Source organism: Frankliniella occidentalis, unplaced genomic scaffold, assembly GCF_000697945.3.
Source record: "Frankliniella occidentalis isolate FOCC.00 unplaced genomic scaffold, Focc_3.1 Scaffold143, whole genome shotgun sequence".
Classification (NCBI taxonomy): Eukaryota; Metazoa; Arthropoda; class Insecta; order Thysanoptera; family Thripidae; genus Frankliniella; species Frankliniella occidentalis.
The window spans coordinates 65,192-77,818 of NW_026267270.1; the positions used below are offsets into that span (position 1 = coordinate 65,192).

At 49.9% G+C, this 12,627-nt stretch overlaps 1 protein-coding gene across 9 annotated transcripts in view; it reads right to left on the minus strand.

Annotated features, from left to right (window-relative positions):
- Positions 1 to 412: 412 nt before the first annotated feature.
- LOC127748672 (glutamate receptor ionotropic, kainate 2) overlaps positions 413 to 12,627 on the minus strand; it is a 28,067-nt gene continuing 15,852 nt past the window's right edge. For 2 of the 9 annotated variants that reach the window (XM_052270921.1, XM_052270922.1), the window contains exons 6-18: positions 9,334 to 9,486; positions 8,960 to 9,116; positions 8,697 to 8,849; positions 7,250 to 7,468; positions 6,960 to 7,166; positions 6,333 to 6,417; positions 6,126 to 6,264; positions 5,318 to 5,455; positions 4,741 to 4,939; positions 4,418 to 4,649; positions 4,077 to 4,192; positions 3,807 to 3,962; positions 413 to 1,727 (exon numbers count right to left, since the gene is read on the minus strand). In XM_052270921.1, the coding sequence (XP_052126881.1) occupies positions 1,536 to 1,727; positions 3,807 to 3,962; positions 4,077 to 4,192; positions 4,418 to 4,649; positions 4,741 to 4,939; positions 5,318 to 5,455; positions 6,126 to 6,264; positions 6,333 to 6,417; positions 6,960 to 7,166; positions 7,250 to 7,468; positions 8,697 to 8,849; positions 8,960 to 9,116; positions 9,334 to 9,486 (2,146 nt within the window). In that variant the 3' untranslated portion in view covers positions 413 to 1,535. Of the gene's footprint in view, positions 2,039 to 2,722; positions 2,889 to 3,624; positions 3,963 to 4,076; positions 4,193 to 4,417; positions 4,650 to 4,740; positions 4,940 to 5,166; positions 5,284 to 5,317; positions 5,456 to 6,125; positions 6,265 to 6,332; positions 6,418 to 6,959; positions 7,167 to 7,249; positions 7,469 to 8,696; positions 8,850 to 8,959; positions 9,117 to 9,333; positions 9,487 to 12,627 lie in introns of those variants that run through there. The other 7 variants (XR_008011536.1, XM_052270925.1, XM_052270923.1 and 4 more) reach the window with 7 other exon arrangements.

Consider the following 12,627-nt stretch of genomic DNA (forward strand, 5'->3'; position numbering starts at 1 on the left):
CTTTCTCATTCGATGTCAAATGTATAATTAGCTAGAAATCTATCTTTCCCCCAGCCGCAATTTCAATATGCACCGGGTGTATCTTTCAATACGCTCCAGTGTTGCGGAATTTTCAAACACACTCAATGTGGCCCGATGTGGCATAGGGCCATCCTTACGGGTGGAAAGACTTTTGACGTCTCAAGTAAAAGGCTTCGCGACACACCATGGTAACTGAATGGAACCGCCCGATAGTTAGGCAACATGTTGCCGTGGGTGCATTATTGAAGTTGGGTCACTCACTGACCTCTGTGGTCAGCTTACTGGCTTGTACTCTCAGAGATCAGCGATATGGTTGAATAAATGTTGGGATCGGCGTGTGTGAGGGGAGAGAGGGGAGCCGGGTTTTGGGGATGGGAGATAAAGCAACCGCTTACAGTTACAAAAACCGTTTATTCAAAACCACACCGAACCTTTCACAAGATGAACGGAAACTGACAAAATACAGTTATAATGGCTACTACGTGTTTCATGCTTCTGTAGACCTACTCCGTTTCGCGAAGTAATCCCCTACTTCTAGCGATGTCTCTTCAAAAATGGGTAACAGTTACTTTCTATGTCTACGTCAATACCAAATACATACGAATATAAAGAGTCTTCCTTACATAAATTATTTGTAATCATTAAAGAACTATCATAACATGGTTAATGGTTCAAAAATGGGTTTAGGGTAGCTTTGGATTTTTGATTTTCCCACCTAATTACGCTAAGGTATTCAATTCTTCAAGTTTTACTGTATGCTCGTCACCGTGTTTTCGAAACTCTGGATGTTGAGTTTTATTTTAACCAAGAAAATAAGTTGTACCAAAGCCTTCCCAATGTAAATGTTATGTGAACATTAAGTTATATATTAGACAGCCTTCCATAACTACCTTTTTACATTTAAGTTATTAAGTAGTATTTTTATTTTTAAAATGTTGATTTGGTACGAACACTGAGTGACTAAATGTTAAGAAAATTGTAGGGATATGTGACGTGACATCATGAAATAACTTTTAACTTTTGTCCATTTAAAAAAAAAAGTTGAAACCAGACTTTGTAGAATATAACAGCTGGCAGTGCATTTTTGTTTAACGCGGAATCAGATTAAAGAAAAATTTAATAATTTGATTATCGAAATACTTACACAGTCTCACGGTCCGACGATTCGGAAAAAAGGCAGTTTTGGCTTGGACTTCAGCGTAAAACAAAGGCCTCATATCCCTACGAGCTTCACTTTAAACACAACAGTAGGCAGTCCCTCTCCGATTTCAAACGAATGGTCTACAATGAAAAACCAAGTTGAATACTTAGAAGTGTTAAGCAGTACAACATTTGGTTTATCAGCGTGCACACGGCAAAGGAACGGTATGATAACTTTTTCTTGTCGTAGTATTACATCTCGAAAGAAGAGAAAAAAAGTCTCATACAAATCACAAAAATCACATCAGTGTTTGTTTTGGAGCCATGGCACGATGGCACGGGTTCAGTCGGTCCACTTGCACAAACATACCAGGTCAGCTCACAGACAGGGCGTCCTTGTCGATGCAGACGTACTGACGGTAGGTGGTGCTGCCCGCGCTGCTCGTGGGGCTCGAGAGCGACCCCTCGGCGGGGAGGTGCAGGGCCGCCAGGGGTAGTGGAGGCTGCGCGGGCTCGGGCGGAGGGCAGGCCAGCACCAGCAGCGGCAAGCGCAGCCGGGACAGCGGCTGGGCCAAACAACACCCCTCAGACCACAACAGTGTTTTCCAGCAAGTGCGTGACATCACATTTGAGTGTGACTACGTGCGCGCGTGACGGTCCACTACACCCTAGACGGCGTGCTACCCCCCCTAGGAATCTTCTGTGACAGTGCAAGGGTGGCAGCACTGCTGATGGTGCAGCAGAGCCTGCACTGCTAGTAGTGCAGACGTGTTGACAGGGGTGGCAGCTCTGTCCGCTACGCGATGGAGCTGCGGTCCTTGACTATCTCGGATATGATGTGCGGCGGCGGCAGTGAGCCGACGGGGGTGCTCACTTTCTACTCCGCAGGGTGTGCAGGGCAGGCAACGAAAGAGAAGACAAAACAGATCAGTGACATTCCAGGATGTGCGGCTTACAAAAGGTGCTGAGTGGGAGCACGATATTGGTACCACTATTCTTCTCGGAAAATTATAAATATATTGCCAACGACGTACAAGTGAAATGTATAGAGCATGTGTACCAGGTGGCTGATTCACGCTGGGCGCTTCCGTAGTTATACTGTACCGCATGCAAGGGTTCGGGCGGGTTTGCCTATCCTCCCAGCCCACGGCTCCGTATGGCCCCGTGCGAGTAGGCAGCCCGTCTGCGCGCACGCATGCGGTACAGTATAACTACGAAAGTGCGCAACGTGAATCAGCCACCTGGTAGAACAGGATAAAATGGAAAATATCGTGTGCATCATCAAGATAACAGAAACGTATTCCACGGTTATGACCAGTATATAATAATCAAATGCGTGTAATATATTGAACAATATTTGGGTACATACATTTTAAAAAGTAGGAGATATCAACACATTGAGTGCGATACGACAACAAACTAGCGTGTTAAATCATTGGGGACGTTGGACATGGTAATAAAACATTGACAGCACACTGTTCATTTTCCAAGGGGAAGAATGGAGATTTAGTTATTGGACACGATCCTCTTGTTAAGAGGCTGTATTTTATTTAGTACTCACAAAACAAATCGCCGACAGGTTTAAGAGCACGCTGACTTGGGATTTGAACCAACCTCTCTCGCGATTAATTTGTGGGGCGGTCGCTCTGCTAGCAGCGCAATTCCGGATGCAATGCTACGTCCCTCATGATGACCTGCTGCTGTTGCTTTTCCTTGGAATTGCACCGCTGCCAACAAATCCCCACGCCACATATCAGTCCGACGGTGGCTCAGATCCCACGCAAGGCAACGCGCAGCAACGCTATTCAACTGGTCATAGGCTAAAAACTATGGAGAGTGAAGATAACGGACACTGCAGGTTTACTATCTACTACGCAAAGAGTAGAGCAGAATCTAGAGATATGCTTCAATTAACATAGAATGAGGATTGGGAAGCTGAGTCAGTCTTAAGTACAAAAGCAGTTCAAGTGCATGTCATAAAGTATGTAAGTGTAGCACAGAAAATAATAATATAACACCTTAGTGAAGCTGATGAGCTACCCATTCTAATGCTAATCCTACATTGTTTTTCTACACCCTACAAATGCTGAAAACATAAGGTTAAGCCTCGGGCGGCTCACCGGATACACTGTAAATCTGGGGTGCCAAGCAGCTGGGCAATTTAAGTTTCCCGACAAGAATCCACGCGTCCAAAGTCGCGGACTTACTAGACACCTTCTGGTTTCCGTGTACTGCACCGAGTGGAGCCATAGTTCATCCACACTTGTCTGTCACCTCCGAAATGAGGTATGATCACAGAGCAGTCTGACAAGGAAAACCAGGAGTCCAATTATTTGGCGATTCGGGTCGCACAGATTCATGCGTCGAGCAACTTAAGCTGCTGGGCACCCTAGATTACAGTGTAAAGCGAGCAGGGCCATGGGCACCAGATTGTTAACGCGATGCAATTGTTTCGAGACGCACCTCGGACGCAACGCAGACTCAGGACAGACTCTCCGGTAGATCGGGCGTCCCCGGCGTCAGCAGTTGCTTGCCTCAGCTCAGCATGCATTAAACAAGCTCAGAAAAAGAAATGGGCTGCATGCCATGCAGTATCAGACGGAGATGGGCGCCGAGGCCCTGGCCGACGCCTTGGCCATCCTCACCCGCTCCTCCACGGCCACCTTGCGCGCCTTCCACACGAACTCGGCCACGGCGATCACGCACGCCACGCCCATGCCGCCAAGCAGGACCACGAAGACGCCACCCACGTTGGCCAGCCCCAGCTCGTTCGCCGCCGAGCTGCTCTTGCTGGGGTCATCCTAAAGGGCAGACAAGGTAGTGGTCCTCATACCAGAGAGCAGTCGCGAAGGAAAAACTTTGGCACCAGATTTTTATTTCATGTCAATGTGACTTTGCTTTGTTTTCTCACTCACCCTGCACGAGCCGCCACCCCGCTTCTCCTTCCACCACTTGGTCTTGAGGATGTGCAGCTTGCCCTCCTCTTGCAGCTTGAGGACAGCGCCACTGATGGCCGTGCGATAGGGCGAGTCTGTCGCACACGATCAAGGTCGCGATCAAATTGCGAAAGTTTTTAACGGGTAGAGTATTTTTACACGGCACTTCCTTCAAAATTTTGAAGTGCTGGGAGACTACCATAAATGGGTATCCCCTGAGGTAAGCATGACACCTTACAAAGATAAATTATAACACCGTGTAATAAGCCTCTATTGGGGAGATACCTACGAAACCCCGCTAAGCTGCACTGTACACTCACTCGGTGGCATGGCGATGCCGTAGCCTTTGGAGTCCAGCAGCCCGCCAATCTGCGTCAGCTCGCAGTTGCGCTCGATGACGTACTCGATGGAAGTAGACTCCATCAGGAAGGCGTAGTTGCCCTTGCCCTTGACTACGCGGTCCACACCCTCGCCGTTGGAGGACGTGAACACCGACGGCCTGGCGGACTCCATGAAGGACCACATTCGCTGATACGTGGAGAAGTTTGAGTCCTGCACGGGAAATGGCAATGCGTTATATATGCAAGCCAGCAAAATGAAAACAACAAAACAAATAATATGTCGGTGACCAGTGGTGCCGTACCCGGAAGAATGCGGCGGTCGAGCCACCCCGCAGAGCTCCGTACTTGATCTTGGTCTGCTTAGCCAGGTCCTCGGCACTCTCTATGGGCGAGTCCATGCGCTCGACGGTGAGGAACGCCGCCAGGTTAGCCGTGTACGAGGAGATCATGATGAGTGTGAAGAACCACCACATACCGGCTACCATTCGCGTAGACACGGCCCTGCGAACAGCAGAAGGTCAGCAAGGGACGACAGGCGGTCGGACCGCACGCAAAGCCGACAAGCATTCCATTGAAAAGCAAACTTTTCGCTGAAATGTTGAATCAACTTCGGCACGGTCCCTCATACATGCTTTACTTTCAGTATTCTCTCGGAAAACATGGAGAATGGCACTGTAATTTTTTTCCAGGGAACCCTTGCTGCCGGTTGTCACTTAGCGGTCACTTACTTGGGGGCAATGCCCGAGCCCTGCTTGAGAATCGAGGCCACGTTGAACCAGAGCGAGTTGACCAGGCCAAACTCCCTGTCTACCGAGTCTTTGGAGTTGTTGGGGTATCGCAACATGCTGGAACACGAGAGAGGCGGGGGTTGTCACTTACTTGGGCGCTATGTCCGAGCCCTGTTGCATGAGAGAGCCAATGGTGAACCAGAGCGAGTTCATCAGGCTGAACTGGTTCTCTAGGACGTCCGGTTCGTCGTTGCAGGGGTGGGGGTTGTCCCATTCGTACGGGCTGAACCTGGGAACACACAGAGACAGCCCACGCGCCGGTAACTCAGGGGCCCTAGCCCTAGCAGCAAATAGAATCAAGCAATTTCTTTTTTTCTTTGGCGTTTCACGTTTTTGCTGGATATAATTACGAAAGCGTTACTTAATTTTCTCAAATGCAAAAAACCAGTTGTGAAGCTGGATGGGCGGAGCCGACAGACACACACAAACTCAGGTTGTCGACAGAAGCGTTTATAACATTTATGTTTTATAAATTTAGTGGGCTGTCTCCATTAACCCCCTAGACCTGCTTCATGCTGAACGACACGCGGAAATGTGAATAAGAGAGAAAGAAGAATAGTAGAAAAAGAAGAATGCAAGAAAGAGAAAGCAACTTCTGACGTGTGAAAGTAGATCAGAAAGTGATGTCTTTCATTACTATTGCAAGACTTCTGTAGATTTGAAGTGTTCTGTATTAGGAACGACAAACAAGACCCAATAAGAATAGGATTTTGTCGAAGCGACATCGAAGCGACAGCGACAAACGTATCGGTCCGACATGGCTCCGACTTTTACCACTATTTCTTTGGGGCAGTGTGTCCGCAGTGCAAGTCCAGCTCAGTCTCTGGTTAGCAAAGCATAGTAGTGTGTGTGTATGCTGGGGCAGAGGTGTGGGGGGATGAAGGGGGGGGGGGGCGCACCTGGCCAGGATGAAGAGCAGCACGGAGACACCAAGGTAGGCTGTGGCCATGTAGATCCACACATCCAAGGACAATGGCGAAAGGAACGAGAATAGGTTGGGCGGCTGCTTGATGGGCTTGCGGTACAGGATGCTGATGCCTGCAACAGGGGCGTTGAGTTACCCTTCGCCACACGGGTGGTCCGACGCTGGACAGCGCGACACCAACCTAGGTTCATGAACGGCATGGTGAAGTCCACGGCCTGCTCGCGGTCGTATGTGATCGTGAGGTCAGCGATCGCCACGTCCGCGCGCTGCGGTAACAGACAATCACAATAATGTTAGGAAATTGAGAGAGTCAGTACGGCATTCAAGTAGGTTTTCACAATACATCTCGATATGCACACAGTTGCAACCTTACGAATCAAAATTGCAAATCCGGCCAAAACCTTCGCAATTGCGAAGCAATGCTTTGTGGTTCAAAGGAAATGCTTCGCAATTGCGGCGGAGGATTAGGCATTTTCCCCCGTAAGGTTTTAACAGTGAATATACAATATACACACTCTCAGACCTGAACAGATTTTTTGTCAGTTAAAACGTATACGTTCAATATACACTAAAAAAAATGTCAGTAATGTAAACAGGAATTAATCCGTATTATACTGATAGGACACTATAGTCAGTTTTTCTGCTGCGTAAAAACCTAACATTATGAGTACTGACAAAGGGCGGCAAAAAATCAGTAACGCGATGAGAGTACACGCAAAGTACTAAATGATGGAAATTAGCCGCAGTAGAAACTATGCTTGCGAAATCCTCACTAGCTCAAGTCTGATTGCTGTGAAACTGGTTGTACCTGGTCCAGTAGCTCCCTCATCATGCCGTCCCATTCCTTGGTCTCCCGATTGAGGGAGCCGTAACGCCCGTCGGGCACCAGTTTGAAGGTGTAGTTGAAGCCGAGAATTTTGGAGATCTCATGGATAAGGTCGATGCCGTAGCCTTCGAACTGGGCGTTGCCCGTCAGCTTCTCGCTCGAGTCCTTGCGCATACAGTAAGGCGAGCTCTGCGGGCGAGAAACGATCATGAGCAATAGGGCAGGACAAACCTCCCGGAGGCAGCGCAAGGGTGGCTTGCCGTGGCGCTCACCAAGATGGTGGTGACAATCATGGTCTTGTTGTGCAGACTCTCTACGATCTGCGTGTACTCCTCGCCGTAGGTGCGGGTGAAGTTGACGCCCGATGTCGAGTTCCAGGTGCCGATCTTTCGCAGGCCTTCCCTCGACAGGTCAATGATGTCCAGCACGAAGTTTGTACGGAAGCCCTGGTTGTCGAACTTGATGGTACCGGTGAGCCCGCGCATCTCCACCTGAGGCCAACGGAGGTCGATGAGACGGGGAGAGAGGGAGAGAAGGGATTGGAGGGGAGCTGTGGTGAGAGGGAGAGGGGGAGGTCGTCGCCCTAGAGAAGAAGGCGTCAACGAGCGGGAAGCGTGGAGAATAATAAGAGCGCACAATTGGGGCCAGCAGCTCCATCAGAACGGCCCCAGCGTAGAGGGAAAGGGGGGTCGGAGAGCAAGGGGAGGGAGGAAGGGCGGTTATACCCCCAGTCTATTCAAGCCCCCTGCCCCTGCCCAGGGGAGCGGCCTGCCTCCTCAAGTTGTCCGCCTGAAAGAGTCCCACTAACGATGTGGTGACGAGTGTCCCGCCGCAGGGGTGGGGTGGAAGGAGCGCTGTGGAGGTGGGGGTGGGCTGCAGGGGTCGGGGAGAGGCCGGGGCGGTGCAGGGGTCGGAGAAGGGTTGATAATTAAATTGCGGCAGGTGGATTTCTGATGTCGCTCGCGGGATGGCCTGGACAAGCCTGCCGCAGCCGGAGCGAGTTAGTCGTGTGGGTGGACCGGAAGACAAAGGGACTGGATCAAAGGTACGCCAGGGAATGTAGTTCGATAACAAAGTAATTTCAGGAGTCGATTTCCCCTGATTCCCCGTGACTGGGTGCGCTCATTTATTTACTAAGCGCGGGGAACGACTAGACTGGACCGGGCGGAAACGGAGAGTGGGGGAGGGGGGCTCTAATCAAATATCCGCAGAGTAGCGCCGCGTGTGCAGCCACCCCACCCCAACGCACGTCATCCAGACTGCATAATTAAGCGATGGTCTTCGCTGCGGAGAATTTTGCTCTCCTGGCACTGCTACGAAAGAAAAATAAGGGACATAATTCCAGGCGCGGTTTTAAGTCCGTCTGACGAAGGGGGCGATTTGCTGTGGGTTGCCTACTTACAGGGGTTTTGTAGGACAAATTGCCTACCCACCCCAGGGGGCGATTTGGGCTGACGGGGAGGGGGGGGGGGAATCGCCCCTTCGCCCCCCCCCCCCCCATGAAACCGCGCCTGCATAATTCCGACGAATTTGTCCCTTTTGGAAGTGTTTCTGAACTCCTGTCATGTCAAAAAGGGCACCCCGCGTTGTCCTCTTTAACTCTTTGCCCCTGGTAAGAAACGAAGTGGGATGATATCGGAGTGGAAAACAACAAGATTGCGAAGGTAAACTATTTGGCGCAGTCATTCCCGTGTGTATGATGTGCTAAGTTAGACTCACGATCTTCATGTAGTTGATGAGAGAGTAGCCGTGCGGCCAGGTGTCGTCCGAGTTACAAGACAGCGGCTTGATGTCAATGCGCTGACTGCTATCGAGGTCATGCAATGCCTTAGCGAACAGGTGCACCGCATCGTACATAAGCGCCGTCTCTGTCTGCAAGAAAAGAGAAGAGGTAAGAGGAGACGAAACATCACACTCAAAGGACCTTTTTGGTTGGTTTGGAGCGCATCCGATGCAGTCTAGTTTGTGGCACTGAAGCATACCTTGACCTTGGCGGCGTCCATGTCGAGCTTGCGGCCGTGTCTCGCCTCGCCCTGTGCCCACTCTCGCACAGCGTGCTGCACCTCGGGCTTATCTGGGTCCACCAGGCGGAAGGCTGTGATGTTCGTGCCTCCGTACTTGAACTCCTCCAGGTCGACGCTGGAAACAAATGAATTATGGAGGAAATGCTGCAATTCCACACAATGAAATTGTAACTACTATCACAGTTACAGAACTTAATTGACTTAACAGGCTAGGAAGCAATGTGCTTTGCGTTGCGAATGAGGACTTTTTGCAATTTAAAGTACATGATTTTCAGTCTATGGGGTCACTGAAATCTTCGCAATGGTAGGTGGGTCTCTGGACCAAGTTGTACCTGTGCAGGTCCAGCGAAGTGATAAGGTACGAATGGTAGTCGGACATCATGCCGATCTGCTGCGCCTGTTTCAGCACGTCGTACAACCGCTCCGTGGAGCAGTCCAGCACGATGTGCGACTCGGCGGAGTTCTTGATCTGCTTGAGAAGTGGCCTGCGGAGCGAGCAATGCACCAATAAAACACTCTGACATATCTGTTTGCGTCTTTGGAGCCGGAACCTCCTCTCCTCCAGCTCACCAGCTCCCTCCCTCACCACAATCTGTGTGCGGAGCGGCGGTGGGGTCGTGTCCACCGCGCTCGGCCGCGCCGCTCGCAAATATTTACCAGCGTCGGCTAAAGTTCCATAGCCGTAGCCGTGCTTTTCACTAGACAAACAAAGGTGTTCGCTCACACCATTGCAGGGATGCTAAAGAAGTTGCGAGTTTAATTCCTCGAAGCGCTAAAGAAGAATTGCAAGGACCCAAACGTTGTAGGCCAGATTTTCGTTCAAAGAAATACGTTCCCTCAAGAAAATGATTCCCTATATGAACATTACCTAGACATTAATGTTTTGAGGAGTTTTACAGCTACAAACGTATCACAAAAATTACCACAAAAGACGACTAAAGATGACGTTTTCGCTACAAATCTCACACAAGTATCCATATCTAGCGAACATTTACCTATACGGCACTGGATATGCAAGTGTGTGAATGTCGCTCACCTGCAGGTGTGTGAATATCCATTCGTACACTTAGGGGCATAAACGTGTGAATTTTCTAGGGAAAATTCACACCTTCACCCCTTGAAGTGTACGAATGGATATTCACACACCTGCAGGTGAGTGACATTCACCCACTTGAATTCCCAGTGGGGTAATTTGCACTACTCCCAACAGAGCCCGGTCGGTCTGCTGCACATCTCCTGCTCTACTCGCCGCGCCCACGAGCGCCTGCGGACCGCGGGGTAGGCCACCCGCCGCGGACGCGCGTCACGCCGACCGGAGGCTGCCTACCTCCCGGGCGCCAAAGGCGGTCCAGGCCGGAGGAGCTGGAGCGGCCAGCGCCCGCGCCCGCGCCGCGAAGGGGGTGACGACAATTTCCGACAGGAAAATGTTTCCCGGAGGACTAAGGTCATTTCCCTATCGAAATGGCGATAAATGAGTCCCCTCGAGCAGCGTCGAGGTCGGGGCGCGGGCGGCAGGCAACGGAAAAGGGAAGGCGGGCGCCTGAATTTTTACTTCCATCCACTCCGTCCCGCTCTCCCCTGTTCCACCGCTCCATCTTCTTCTTCTCTTTCTCAGTGGAACCGGCTGGCTGGGGCAGGGACAGGACAGGCAGCAGAGGGGGCGAGCCAGAGCTGCCACCGGAGAAGAGGATCTTCTTTTTCTTTCTACCGAATAACAGGGTCGTGGTGGGGGGGCGGGGTTGGTGCGCAGGGGGTTGATGTATGAGCCTGGGACTGTCTCGCCTCATCTGGAGAAAGCAAAATGACACACAAGAGCGCCCCGGGGAGACATGTCGGCCCGCGCGGTCTTTTAAGGGGACAGGCGCGCGGCCCCAGAGGCGCTCCTGGTCCAACATGTAATGAAGGCAACCCAAGAGAGATCGCGCTTCCCGTCAAGCGGACCTCAAACTGCCCCTCTCTCGGTTCAAACCGACTTGATGAGAAGCACTTCACGAGGGAAGTGTACTCCGAAAACCCACGTGTGACATTGTCTAACAGCTGTAAGTGCACCTTGGTGTCTCATGTTTGCAACTGCAATACAACATATGTATATCATTTACAAGTGTTCGACCAACAAAGTCTCACAGTTACAAGAGTGAGACCGCATGTGTCTAATACGGATCTCAAACTAACATTTGGGAGACAACAAGCGCGCTTGTAAGTGAGAGAAACGAGACGTATGGTCTTTTTTTTTTGTATCTTTCTGACGCAATACCGCAGTGTTTTTTTAATCGATATTGCACGCGTTCTTAGACTAGTACACGTTAGAGCACCTTTAGGACAGGACTGGGCGTACAAGTTATTACTTAGCCAGACCACAGCCGTGTCGAGGCCCCTGGCCCGCACCATCCACCGTCCCCCGCCTCTCGGCCACCGAGTCCTCCACAAAACCCTACTTATTCATATACGGCACAGCTCTGTGGTCCTCATGCCGATTCTGTCGCAAACAAACTCTCTGAGAAAGAAACGAAAAAAAGAGCACTGTTAAAAATGTTGTTAGGATTTCCCAATGACTTGCTCTTTTCAACCAGTGTGAGGGCATTCGCAGAGGACTCCGTTTCCTACGTTTTCAGAGGTTTTATGTCGTAACCGTCGTAAAAATCGCTTTAGAAAGCTCACATGCTTACTAGTACAATTCGACAGAAAAACGACAATCGAATACACGCACAATTTTGTGCTGTCGGTCAAGTTTTTATTTTGCACCGCTGCAGAAAGCAGCCGGGAAATCGCAAATGAATTTAGAAAGTTAATTAACGACTACTTATTTGTGAATACGCTTTGATCAAATTTTGACTTACAATTAAAAGCAAAAATTTAATCATAGCAGCCAAGATTGATCACGATCACAAGTACACATAATCAAATTGAATACGTAATTACGTATTACACCCACTGTGAGAAAAACCTACGGTTTAACAACGGTCTTGGACCGTCAATTATTAACCAATGGCAAACCGTTCTTGGACCGTACCTGGTACGGTGTGATAACAGCGTCTCACTGTTATTTTCACCGTAGGATGTGATTTCAATTAAAAAGTAACTAGCCATATAGCCAATAGCCACATCCTACGGTGAAAATAACAGTGAGACGCTGTTATCACACCGTACCGTACCATGCTGTCAAATCCACGCTGTTATCTCACCGTAGGTAGACCGTTATTTTTTACAGTGCCTGAACACAAGTTAGTTGAACACACACGAAAATTTGTCGTAAGAATTACACATGTAGAGAAAGGCATTTTTCTGCACCGAAATACTATCGATTAATATCGAAACTAATAATCTCGACGCATAAAAATATTAACCTTCTAGGACGCAAAATAAAACTACCGATCCTTTTTTGTTGCCATCATTGCTGTTGACAAAGGATGTTGATGGAGTGGGGGCGAACCAAGCAGACGTGAGATGTAGCAGCACGTTTTCTGTAAGCATGTTAGCGTGGAGAGGGCGAGGGAGTGGAGGGGCAGCCGGCAGAGGCAAAAGTTACCCCGAGAGCAAAGGACCGACAAGTTGAAGAGAGCTCCAGGGGCCCTGGGGGGCAGGGGGGAGGGGACCTAGCGTACCGTACCGCTATGCGATATGAAATA